General features: G+C 49.7%; 2 protein-coding genes across 10 annotated transcripts in view; one reads left to right on the top strand and one right to left on the bottom strand.

The window, feature by feature from the left end:
• Positions 1 to 12,511, bottom strand: part of rps6kl1 (ribosomal protein S6 kinase-like 1) — a 168,914-nt gene that overhangs the window by 79,510 nt on the left and 76,893 nt on the right. The window lies entirely within an intron of this gene.
• LOC118362166 (apoptosis-resistant E3 ubiquitin protein ligase 1-like) overlaps positions 1 to 12,511 on the top strand; it is a 50,821-nt gene that overhangs the window by 32,491 nt on the left and 5,819 nt on the right. For all 9 annotated transcript variants that reach the window (XM_052486201.1, XM_052486198.1, XM_052486197.1 and 6 more), the window contains 7 exons: positions 117 to 192; positions 282 to 391; positions 515 to 694; positions 3,205 to 3,327; positions 3,524 to 3,653; positions 3,777 to 3,835; positions 3,985 to 4,074. In XM_052486201.1, the coding sequence (XP_052342161.1) occupies positions 117 to 192; positions 282 to 391; positions 515 to 694; positions 3,205 to 3,327; positions 3,524 to 3,653; positions 3,777 to 3,835; positions 3,985 to 4,074 (768 nt within the window). The remainder of the gene's footprint in view (positions 1 to 116; positions 193 to 281; positions 392 to 514; positions 695 to 3,204; positions 3,328 to 3,523; positions 3,654 to 3,776; positions 3,836 to 3,984; positions 4,075 to 12,511) is intronic.

Raw genomic sequence — 12,511 nt, 5'->3', positions numbered from 1 at the left:
ACCCACCGTGTAACTATTTTCCGAGCCGCAGTGAGATTAAGAACTGCTCCGGCAGACTTGTAAGGTGATATTGAGTGTGAAAATGACAGTGTTTTAACATGTCTATCTCTCCCCAGTCTCTGAAATCCACCCGGAACTTCTCCGTGTCGGACTGGAGTAAGAACTTTGAGGTGGTGTTCCAGGATGAGGAAGGTACGATCAGCAGATGACAGGCCAGTCAGCTGGTGTTGTGTGGGGAGGGCTGTTGAATGACTCAGTATATGTGTTGTGTGGGCCCCTAGCTCTGGACTGGGGAGGGCCGCGAAGGGAGTGGTTTGAGCTCGTCTGTAAGACCCTGTTTGACACCACCAATCAGCTGTTTACTCGCTTCAGTGACGACAACCAGGGCCTGGTAAGACCTCCCTTCTCACCAGCACAACTAGAACAATACGGCTACGGCCAGGATTCAGTGACCTAGTGCTGGGGTTAGCCAATAGGATAGTGAGGTACTGTGTCTGTCCGTCTATCTTCTCAGGTCCACCCCAACGCTGAGCGGCCGGTCCACCTGCGTCTGAAGATGTATGAGTTTGCGGGGCGCGTGGTGGGGAAGTGCCTGTACGAGTCAGCCCTGGGCGGGGCCTACAAGCAGCTGGTCCGCGCTCGCTTCACCCGCTCCTTCCTGGCCCAGCTCATCGGACTCAGGATGAACTACAAAGTATGTCCTCCGTCTCAGTCCCACATCCTCTGAGGACCTCTCTCCCAATGTTTACCTCTCTCCCAATGTTTACCTCTCTCCCAATGCTTACCTGTCTCCCAATGCTTCCCTGTCTCCCAATGTTTACCTCTCTCCCAATGTTTACCTCTCTCCCAATGTTTACCTCTCTCCCAATGCTTACCTCTCTCCCAATGCTTACCTCTCTCCCAATGTTTACCTCTCTCCCAATGTTTACCTCTCTCCCAATGTTTACCTCTCTCCCAATGTTTACCTCTCTCCCAATGCTCACCTGTCTCCCAATGCCCACCTCTCTCCCAATGTTTACCTCTCTCCCTATGCTTACCTCTCTCCCAATGCTTACCTCTCTCCCAATGCTTACCTCTCTCCCAATGCTTACCTCTCTCCCAATGTTTACCTCTCTCCCAATGCTTACCTCTCTCCCAATGCTTACCTCTCTCCCAATGTTTACCTCTCTCCCAATGCTTACCTCTCTCCCAATGTTTACCTCTCTCCCAATGCCTACCTCTCTCACAATGCCTACCTCTCTCCCAATGCTTACCTCTCTCCCAATGCTTACCTCTCTCCCAATGCTTACCTCTCTCCCAATGCCTACCTCTCTCCCAATGTTTACCTGCCTCCCAATGTTTACCTGTCTCCCAGTGCCTACCTCTCTCCCCATGTTTACCTCTCTCCCAATGCCTACCTGTCTCCCAATGTTTACCTTTCTCCCAATGCTTACCTCTCTCCCAATGCCTACCTGTCTCCCAATGCTTACCTCTCTCCCAATGTTTACCTGTCTCCCAATGCTTACCTCTCTCCCAATGCCTCCCTCTCTCCCAATGTTTACCTGCCTCCCAATGTTTACCTGTCTCCCAGTGCCTACCTCTCTCCCCATGTTTACCTCTCTCCCAATGCCTACCTGTCTCCCAATGTTTACCTTTCTCCCAATGCTTACCTCTCTCCCAATGCCTACCTGTCTCCCAATGCCTACCTGTCTCCCAATGCTTACCTGTCTCCCAATGCTTACCTGTCTCCCAATGTTTACCTCTCTCCCAATGTTTACCTGTCTCCCAATGCTTACCTCTCTCCCAATGCCTACCTCTCTCCCAATGTTTACCTCTCTCCCAATGCCTACCTCTCTCCCAATGCCTACCTCTCTCCCAATGCCTACCTCTCTCCCAATGCTTACCTCTCTCCCAATGCTTACCTCTCTCCCAATGCTTACCTCTCTCCCAATGCCTACCTCTCTCCCAATGTTTACCTCTCTCCCAATGTTTACCTCTCTCCCAATGCCTACCTCTCTCCCAATGCTTACCTCTCTCCCAATGCCTACCTCTCTCCCAATGCTTACCTCTCTCCCAATGCTTACCTCTCTCCCAATGCTCACCTCTCTCCCAATGCCTACCTCTCTCCCAATGCCTACCTCTCTCCCAATGCTTACCTCTCTCCGCATGTTTACCTCTCTCCCCATGGTTACCTCTCTCCCAATGCTTACCTGTCTCCCAATGTTTACCTGTCTCCCAATGTTTACCTTTCTCCCAATGCTTACCTCTCTCCCAATGCCTACCTGTCTCCCAATGCCGACCTGTCTCCCAATGCTTACCTCTCTCCCAATGCTTACCTCTCTCCCAATGCCTACCTCTCTCCCAATGCCTACCTCTCTCCCAATGTTTACCTCTCTCCCAATGTTTACCTCTCTCCCAATGCTTACCTCTCTCCCAATGCCTACCTCTCTCCCAATGCTTACCTCTCTCCCAATGCTTACCTCTCTCCCAATGCCTACCTCTCTCCCAATGTTTACCTGTCTCCCAATGCTTACCTCTCTCCGCATGTTTACCTCTCTCCCCATGTTTACCTCTCTCCCAATGCCTACCTCTCTCCCAATGCCTACCTCTCTCCCAATGCCTACCTCTCTCCCAATGTTTACCTGTCTCCCAATGCTTACCTCTCTCCCCATGTTTACCTCTCTCCCCATGTTTACCTCTCTCCCAATGCCTACCTCTCTCCCAATGCCTACCTCTCTCCCAATGCCTACATCTCTCCCAATGCCTACCTCTCTCCCAATGCCTACCTCTCTCCCAATGCTTACCTCTCTCCCAATGCTTACCTCTCTCCCAATGCTTACCTCTCTCCCAATGCTTACCTCTCTCCCAATGCTTACCTCTCTCCCAATGCTTACCTGTCTCCCAATGCCTACATCTCTCCCAATGCTTCCCTGTCTCCCAATGCTTCCCTGTCTCCCAATGCTTACCTCTCTCCCAATGCCTACCTCTCTCCCAATGCTTACCTCTCTCCCAATGCTTACCTCTCTTTCAATGCTTTGGCTAGTTAGAAAGGCGATCTCTTTATTTCATAGCGTATGAGGTGTATATTGTGGTGTTTCTAGAACATATTAAGATCTCATCCTGCCGCTCTAAGTGGATAAGTCATCCTTGTTGTTTCACCGAGTTAGAATGACACCTTTATTTTAAATCTATTTTCCTGTATTTGTACTTAATTTTCCACGGCAGTACTTTGAGACGGATGATCAGGAGTTCTACAAAACGAAAGTCTGCTTCATCCTAAACAATGATGTCAGTGAAATGGACCTGGTGTTTGCTGAGGAGAAGTACAAGTCAGGACAGCTGGAGAAGGTGATGAGGGAACCTTTCTGTTTGACATGACTTCCCTTATCCACCATGTCATCTCACAGAAAAAAGAAAGCACTAACAAAACAGAATAATTATTTCCTTGGCAGACTGCTTAGTACTCCTAGAAAGGCAGTGCGGGGTCTGTGTGTGGGTGTGTTGTCAGTCATGTCCTGAGCTCTGTTACTCTGTCATTCTTCAGGTGGTGGAGCTGATATCTGGAGGAGCTCAGATTGCTGTCAACAATGAGAACAAGATGCATTATCTGAACCTGCTGGCCCAGTACAGGCTCGCCAGTCAGGTGCGAGACGAGGTGGAGCACTTTCTCAAAGGTAGGGATACAAACACCCATATATTATGGAGTCATTTCACATTCACCCCTGTATCTAATCTGGAATGTCTATAAGGGGATAGGCAACCAAGCTTTTGGCAATGAACTGTTTTGTGAATTGCAGGTTTGAATGAACTTGTTCCGGAGAACCTCCTGGCCATATTTGATGAGAATGAGCTGGAGGTATGTTGAATGAAACTCAAACTGAAAAACAAACTGATTTTGTCTCTAATTACATCCCCTATCAAAATTTCCAAGCTTGCATGCCTTGTCCTACTTTCTAAATCTCAGGCCTATGGCACTGTAATGTCTAAATGTCTGTTTGTCCCCAGCTGTTGATGTGCGGTACAGGGGACATCAATGTCCAGGACTTCAAGGCCCATGCTGTGGTCGTAGGAGGGTCGTGGCACTTCAGAGAGAAGGTGTGTGACACCACCTGGTCGGAGCCACTGCTTTGCTACAGCGTTATGTTGATTGAGATGTGTCAAATGTGTTAGTGTTGTGCACCATGCTGACTGTGTTATGTTGTGCACCATGCTGACTGTGTTGTGTTGTGCACCATGCTGACTGTGTTGTGTTGTGCACCATGCTGACTGTGTTGTGTTGTGCACCATGCTGACTGTGTTGTGTTGTGCACCATGCTGACTGTGTTGTGCACCATGCTGACTGTGTTGTGTTGTGCACCATGCTGACTGTGTTGTGTTGTGCACCATGCTGACTGTGTTGTGTTGTGCACCATGCTGACTGTGTTGTGTTGTGCACCATGCTGACTGTGTTGTGCACCATGCTGACTGTGTTGTGCACCATGCTGACTGTGTTGTGTTGTGCACCATGCTGACTGTGTTGTGTTGTGCACCATGCTGACTGTGTTGTGTTGTGCACCATGCTGACTGTGTTGTGTTGTGCACCATGCTGACTGTGTTGTGTTGTGCACCATGCTGACTGTGTTGTGTTGTGCACCATGCTGACTGTGTTGTGTTGTGCACCATGCTGACTGTGTTGTGTTGTGCACCATGCTGACTGTGTTGTGTTGTGCACCATGCTGACTGTGTAGTGTTCTGCACCATGCAGACTGTGTTGTGTTGTGCACCATGCTGACTGTGTTGTGTTGTGCACCATGCTGACTGTGTTGTGTTGTGCACCATGCTGACTGTGTTGTGTTGTGCACCATGCTGACTGTGTTGTGTTGTGCACCATGCTGACTGTGTTGTGTTGTGCACCATGCTGACTGTGTTGTGTTGTGCACCATGCTGACTGTGTTGTGCACCATGCTGACTGTGTTGTGTTGTGCACCATGCTGACTGTGTTGTGTTGTGCACTATGCTGACTGTGTTGTGTTGTGCACCATGCTGACTGTGTTGTGTTGTGCACCATGCTGACTGTGTTGTGTTGTGCACCATGCTGACTGTGTTGTGTTGTGCACCATGCTGACTGTGTTGTGTTGTGCACCATGCTGACTGTGTTGTGTTGTGCACTATGCTGACTGTGTTGTGTTGTGCACCATGCTGACTGTGTTGTGTTGTGCACCATGCTGACTGTGTTGTGTTGTGCACCATGCTGACTGTGTTGTGTTGTGCACCATGCTGACTGTGTTGTGTTGTGCACCATGCTGACTGTGTTGTGTTGTGCACCATGCTGACTGTGTTGTGCACCATGCTGACTGTGTTGTGTTGTGCACCATGCTGACTGTGTTGTGTTGTGCACCATGCTGACTGTGTTGTGTTGTGCACCATGCTGACTGTGTTGTGTTGTGCACCATGCTGACTGTGTTGTGTTGTGCACCATGCTGACTGTGTTGTGTTGTGCACCATGCTGACTGTGTTGTGTTGTGCACCATGCTGACTGTGTTGTGTTGTGCACCATGCTGACTGTGTTGTGTTGTGCACCATGCTGACTGTGTTGTGTTGTGCACCATGCTGACTGTGTTGTGTTGTGCACCATGCTGACTGTGTTGTGTTGTGCACCATGCTGACTGTGTTGTGTTGTGCACCATGCTGACTGTGTTGTGTTGTGCACCATGCTGACTGTGTTGTGTTGTGCACCATGCTGACTGTGTTGTGTTGTGCACCATGCTGACTGTGTTGTGTTGTGCACCATGCTGACTGTGTTGTGTTGTGCACCATGCTGACTGTGTTGTGTTGTGCACCATGCTGACTGTGTTGTGTTGTGCACCATGCTGACTGTGTTGTGTTGTGCACCATGCTGACTGTGTTGTGTTGTGCACTATGCTGACTGTGTTGTGTTGTGCACCATGCTGACTGTGTAGTGTTCTGCACCATGCAGACTGTGTTGTGTTGTGCACCATGCTGACTGTGTTGTGTTGTGCACCATGCTGACTGTGTTGTGTTGTGCACCATGCTGACTGTGTTGTGTTGTGCACCATGCTGACTGTGTTGTGTTGTGCACCATGCTGACTGTGTTGTGTTGTGCACCATGCTGACTGTGTTGTGTTGTGCACCATGCTGACTGTGTTGTGTTGTGCACCATGCTGACTGTGTTGTGCACCATGCTGACTGTGTTGTGTTGTGCACCATGCTGACTGTGTTGTGTTGTGCACCATGCTGACTGTGTTGTGTTGTGCACTATGCTGACTGTGTTGTGTTGTGCACTATGCTGACTGTGTTGTGTTGTGCACTATGCTGACTGTGTTGTGTTGTGCACCATGCTGACTGTGTTGTGTTGTGCACTATGCTGACTGTGTTGTGTTGTGCACTATGCTGACTGTGTTGTGTTGTACACTATGCTGACTGTGTTGTGTTGTGCACTATGCTGACTGTGTTGTGTTGTGCACTATGCTGACTGTGTTGTGTTGTGCACCATGCTGACTGTGTTGTGTTGTGCACCATGCTGACTGTGTTGTGTTGTGCACTATGCTGACTGTGTTGTGTTGTGCACTATGCTGACTGTGTTGTGTTGTGCACTATGCTGACTGTGTTGTGTTGTGCACCATGCTGACTGTGTTGTGTTGTGCACTATGCTGACTGTGTTGTGTTGTGCACTATGCTGACTGTGTTGTGTTGTGCACTATGCTGACTGTGTTGTGTTGTGCACCATGCTGACTGTGTTGTGTTGTGCACTATGCTGACTGTGTTGTGTTGTGCACTATGCTGACTGTGTTGTGTTGTGCACTATGCTGACTGTGTTGTGTTGTGCACCATGCTGACTGTGTAGTGTTCTGCACCATGCTGACTGTGTAGTGTTCTGCACCATGCTGACTGTGTTGTGTTGTGCACCATGCTGACTGTGTTGTGTTGTGCACCATGCTGACTGTGTTGTGTTGTGCACCATGCTGACTGTGTTGTGTTGTGCACCATGCTGACTGTGTTGTGTTGTGCACCATGCTGACTGTGTTGTGTTGTGCACCATGCTGACTGTGTTGTGTTGTGCACCATGCTGACTGTGTTGTGTTGTGCACCATGCTGACTGTGTTGTGTTGTGCACCATGCTGACTGTGTTGTGTTGTGCACCATGCTGACTGTGTTGTGTTGTGCACCATGCTGACTGTGTTGTGTTGTGCACCATGCTGACTGTGTTGTGTTGTGCACCATGCTGACTGTGTTGTGTTGTGCACTATGCTGACTGTGTTGTGTTGTGCACCATGCTGACTGTGTAGTGTTCTGCACCATGCAGACTGTGTTGTGTTGTGCACCATGCTGACTGTGTTGTGTTGTGCACCATGCTGACTGTGTTGTGTTGTGCACCATGCTGACTGTGTTGTGTTGTGCACCATGCTGACTGTGTTGTGTTGTGCACCATGCTGACTGTGTTGTGTTGTGCACCATGCTGACTGTGTAGTGTTCTGCACCATGCTGACTGTGTAGTGTTCTGCACCATGCTGACTGTGTTGTGTTGTGCACCATGCTGACTGTGTTGTGTTGTGCACCATGCTGACTGTGTTGTGTTGTGCACCATGCTGACTGTGTTGTGCACCATGCTGACTGTGTTGTGCACCATGCTGACTGTGTTGTGTTGTGCACCATGCTGACTGTGTTGTGTTGTGCACCATGCTGACTGTGTTGTGTTGTGCACCATGCTGACTGTGTTGTGTTGTGCACCATGCTGACTGTGTTGTGTTGTGCACCATGCTGACTGTGTTGTGTTGTGCACCATGCTGACTGTGTTGTGTTGTGCACCATGCTGACTGTGTTGTGTTGTGCACCATGCTGACTGTGTTGTGTTGTGCACCATGCTGACTGTGTTGTGTTGTGCACCATGCTGACTGTGTTGTGTTGTGCACCATGCTGACTGTGTTGTGTTGTGCACCATGCTGACTGTGTTGTGTTGTGCACTATGCTGACTGTGTTGTGTTGTGCACTATGCTGACTGTGTTGTGTTGTGCACTATGCTGACTGTGTTGTGTTGTGCACCATGCTGACTGTGTTGTGTTGTGCACCATGCTGACTGTGTTGTGTTGTGCACCATGCTGACTGTGTTGTGTTGTGCACCATGCTGACTGTGTTGTGTTGTGCACTATGCTGACTGTGTTGTGTTGTGCACCATGCTGACTGTGTTGTGTTGTGCACCATGCTGACTGTGTTGTGTTGTGCACCATGCTGACTGTGTTGTGTTGTGCACCATGCTGACTGTGTTGTGCACCATGCTGACTGTGTTGTGTTGTGCACCATGCTGACTGTGTTGTGTTGTGCACTATGCAGACTGTGTTGTGTTGTGCACTATGCAGACTGTGTTGTGTTGTGCACCATGCTGACTGTGTTGTGTTGTGCACCATGCTGACTGTGTAGTGTTCTGCACCATGCTGACTGTGTAGTGTTCTGCACCATGCTGACTGTGTTGTGTTGTGCACCATGCTGACTGTGTTGTGTTGTGCACCATGCTGACTGTGTTGTGTTGTGCACCATGCTGACTGTGTTGTGCACCATGCTGACTGTGTTGTGCACCATGCTGACTGTGTTGTGTTGTGCACCATGCTGACTGTGTTGTGTTGTGCACCATGCTGACTGTGTTGTGTTGTGCACCATGCTGACTGTGTTGTGTTGTGCACCATGCTGACTGTGTTGTGTTGTGCACCATGCTGACTGTGTTGTGTTGTGCACCATGCTGACTGTGTTGTGTTGTGCACCATGCTGACTGTGTTGTGTTGTGCACCATGCTGACTGTGTTGTGTTGTGCACCATGCTGACTGTGTTGTGTTGTGCACCATGCTGACTGTGTTGTGTTGTGCACCATGCTGACTGTGTTGTGTTGTGCACCATGCTGACTGTGTTGTGTTGTGCACCATGCTGACTGTGTTGTGTTGTGCACCATGCTGACTGTGTTGTGTTGTGCACCATGCTGACTGTGTTGTGCACCATGCTGACTGTGTTGTGCACCATGCTGACTGTGTTGTGCACTATGCTGACTGTGTTGTGTTGTGCACCATGCTGACTGTGTTGTGTTGTGCACCATGCTGACTGTGTTGTGTTGTGCACCATGCTGACTGTGTTGTGTTGTGCACCATGCTGACTGTGTTGTGTTGTGCACCATGCTGACTGTGTTGTGCACCATGCTGACTGTGTTGTGCACCATGCTGACTGTGTTGTGCACCATGCTGACTGTGTTGTGCACCATGCTGACTGTGTTGTGTTGTGCACCATGCTGACTGTGTTGTGTTGTGCACCATGCTGACTGTGTTGTGTTGTGCACCATGCTGACTGTGTTGTGTGGTGCACCATGCTGACGGTGTTGTGTTGTGCACCATGCTGACTGTGTTGTGTTGTGCACCATGCTGACTGTGTTGTGCACTATGCTGACTGTGTTGTGCACTATGCTGACTGTGTTGTGTTGTGCACCATGCTGACTGTGTTGTGTTGTGCACCATGCTGACTGTGTTGTGTTGTGCACCATGCTGACTGTGTTTTGTGCACCATGCTGACTGTGTTGTGTTGTGCACCATGCTGACTGTGTTGTGCACCATGCTGACTGTGTTGTGTTGTACACCATGCTGACTGTGTTTTGTGCACCATGCTGACTGTGTTGTGTTGTACACCTGCTGACTGTGTTTTGTGCACCATGCTGACTGTGTTTTGTGCACCATGCTGACTGTGTTTTGTACACCATGCTGACTGTGTTTTGTGCACCATGCTGACTGTGTTTTGTACACCATGCTGACTGTGTTTTGTACACCATGCTGACTGTGTTTTGTGCACCATGCTGACTGTGTTTTGTACACCATGCTGACTGTGTTTTGTGCACCATGCTGACTGTGTTGTGTTGTACACCATGCTGACTGTGTTTTGTGCACCATGCTGACTGTGTTGTGTTGTGCACCATGCTGACTGTGTTGTGTTGTGCACCATGCTGACTGTGTTGTGCACCATGCTGACTGTGTTGTGCACCATGCTGACTGTGTTGTGCACCATGCTGACTGTGTTGTGTTGTGCACCATGCTGACTGTGTTGTGCACCATGCTGACTGTGTTGTGCACCATGCTGACTGTGTTGTGCACCATGCTGACTGTGTTGTGCACCATGCTGACTGTGTTGTGTCGTGCACCATGCTGACTGTTGTGTTGTGCACCATGCTGACTGTGTTGTGCACCATGCTGACTGTGTTGTGCACCATGCTGACTGTGTTGTGTTGTGCACCATGCTGACTGTGTTGTGTCGTGCACCATGCTGACTGTTGTGTTGTGCACCATGCTGACTGTGTTGTGCACCATGCTGACTGTTGTGTTGTGCACCATGCTGACTGTGTTGTGCACCATGCTGACTGTGTTGTGTCGTGCACCATGCTGACTGTGTTGTGTCGTGCACCATGCTGACTGTGTTGTGTCGTGCACCATGCTGACTGTTGTGTTGTGCACCATGCTGACTGTGTTGTGTCGTGCACCATGCTGACTGTTGTGTTGTGCACCATGCTGACTGTGTTGTGCACCATGCTGACTGTTGTGTTGTGCACCATGCTGACTGTGTTGTGCACCATGCTGACTGTGTTGTGTGGTGCACCATGCTGACTGTTGTGTTGTGCACCATGCTGACTGTTTTGTGCACCATGCTGACTGTGTTGTGCACCAGGCTGACTGTGTTGTGTGGTGCACCATGCTGACTGTTGTGTTGTGCACCATGCTGACTGTGTTGTGTTGTGCACCATGCTGACTGTTTTGTGCACCATGCTGACTGTGTTGTGCACCAGGCTGACTGTGTTGTGTTGTGCACCATGCTGACTGTGTTATGCACCATGCTGACTGTGTTGTGCACCATGCTGACAATATATATGCCATTTAGCAGACGCTTTTATCCAAAGCGACTTACAGTCATGTGTGCATACATTCTACGTATGGGTGGTCCCGGGGATGTTGTGTTGTGCACCATGCTGACTGTGTTGTGTTGTGCACCATGCTGACAATGTTGTGTTGTGCACCATGCTGACTGTGTTGTGCACCATGCTGACAATGTTGTGTTGTGCACCTTGCTGACTGTGTTGTGCACCATGCTGACTGTGTTGTGTTGTGCACCATGCTGACTGTGTTGTGCACCATGCTGACTGTGTTGTGTTGTGCACCATGCTGACTGTGTTGTGTTGTGCACCATGCTGACAATGTTGTGTTGTGCACCATGCTGACAATGTTGTGTTGTGCACCATGCTGACTGTGTTGTGCACCATTCTGACTGTGTTGTGCACCATGCTGACTGTGTTGTGTTGTGCACCATGCTGACTGTGTTGTGCACCATGCTGACTGTGTTGTGCACCATGCTGACTGTGTTGTGCACCATGCTGACTGTGTTGTGCACCATGCTGACTGTGTTGTGCACCATGCTGACTGTGTTGTGTTGTGCACCATGCTGACTGTGTTAGTGTTGTGCACCATGCTGACTGTGTTGTGCACCATGCTGACTGTGTTGTGTTGTACACCATGCTGATCGTGTTGTGTTGTACACCATGCTGACTGTGTTGTGCACCATGCTGACTGTGTTGTGCACCATGCTGACTGTGTTGTGCACCATGCTGACTGTGTTGTGTTGTGCACCATGCTGACTGTGTTGTGTTGTGCACCATGCTGACTGTGTTGTGCACTATGCTGACTGTGTTGTGTTGTGCACCATGCTGACTGTGTTGTGTTGTGCACCATGCTGACTGTGTTGTGTTGTGCACCATGCTGACTGTGTTGTGTTGTGCACCATGCTGACTGTGTTGTGTTGTGCACCATGCTGACTGTGTTGTGTTGTGCACCATGCTGACTGTGTTGTGTTGTGCACCATGCTGACTGTGTTGTGTTGTGCACCATGCTGACTGTGTTGTGTTGTGCACCATGCTGACTGTGTTGTGCACCATGCTGACTGTGTTGTGCACCATGCTGACTGTGTTGTGCACCATGCTGACTGTGTTGTGCACCATGCTGACTGTGTTGTGTTGTGCACCATGCTGACTGTGTTGTGTTGTGCACCATGCGGACTGTGTTGTGTTGTGCACCATGCTGACTGTGTTGTGTTGTGCACCATGCTGACTGTGTTGTGTTGTGCACCATGCTGACTGTGTTGTGTTGTGCACCATGCTGACTGTGTTGTGTTGTGCACCATGCTGACTGTGTTGTGTTGTGCACCATGCTGACTGTGTTGTGTTGTGCACCATGCTGACTGTGTTGTGCACCATGCTGACTGTGTTGTGCACCATGCTGACTGTGTTGTGTTGTGCACCATGCTGACTGTGTTGTGTTGTGCACCATGCTGACTGTGTTGTGCACCATGCTGACTGTGTTGTGCACCATGCTGACTGTGTTGTGTTGTGCACCATGCTGACTGTGTTGTGTTGTGCACCATGCTGACTGTGTTGTGCACCATGCTGACTGTGTTGTGTTGTGCACCATGCTGACTGTGTTGTGTTGTGCACCATGCTGACTGTGTTGTGTTGTGCACCATGCTG

The sequence above is a fragment of the Oncorhynchus keta genome, chromosome 29 (genome assembly GCF_023373465.1).
Source record: "Oncorhynchus keta strain PuntledgeMale-10-30-2019 chromosome 29, Oket_V2, whole genome shotgun sequence".
Classification (NCBI taxonomy): Eukaryota; Metazoa; Chordata; class Actinopteri; order Salmoniformes; family Salmonidae; genus Oncorhynchus; species Oncorhynchus keta.
Note: the sequence above shows the minus strand (reverse complement) of the source record. Positions and strands in the feature narration are given on the sequence as shown.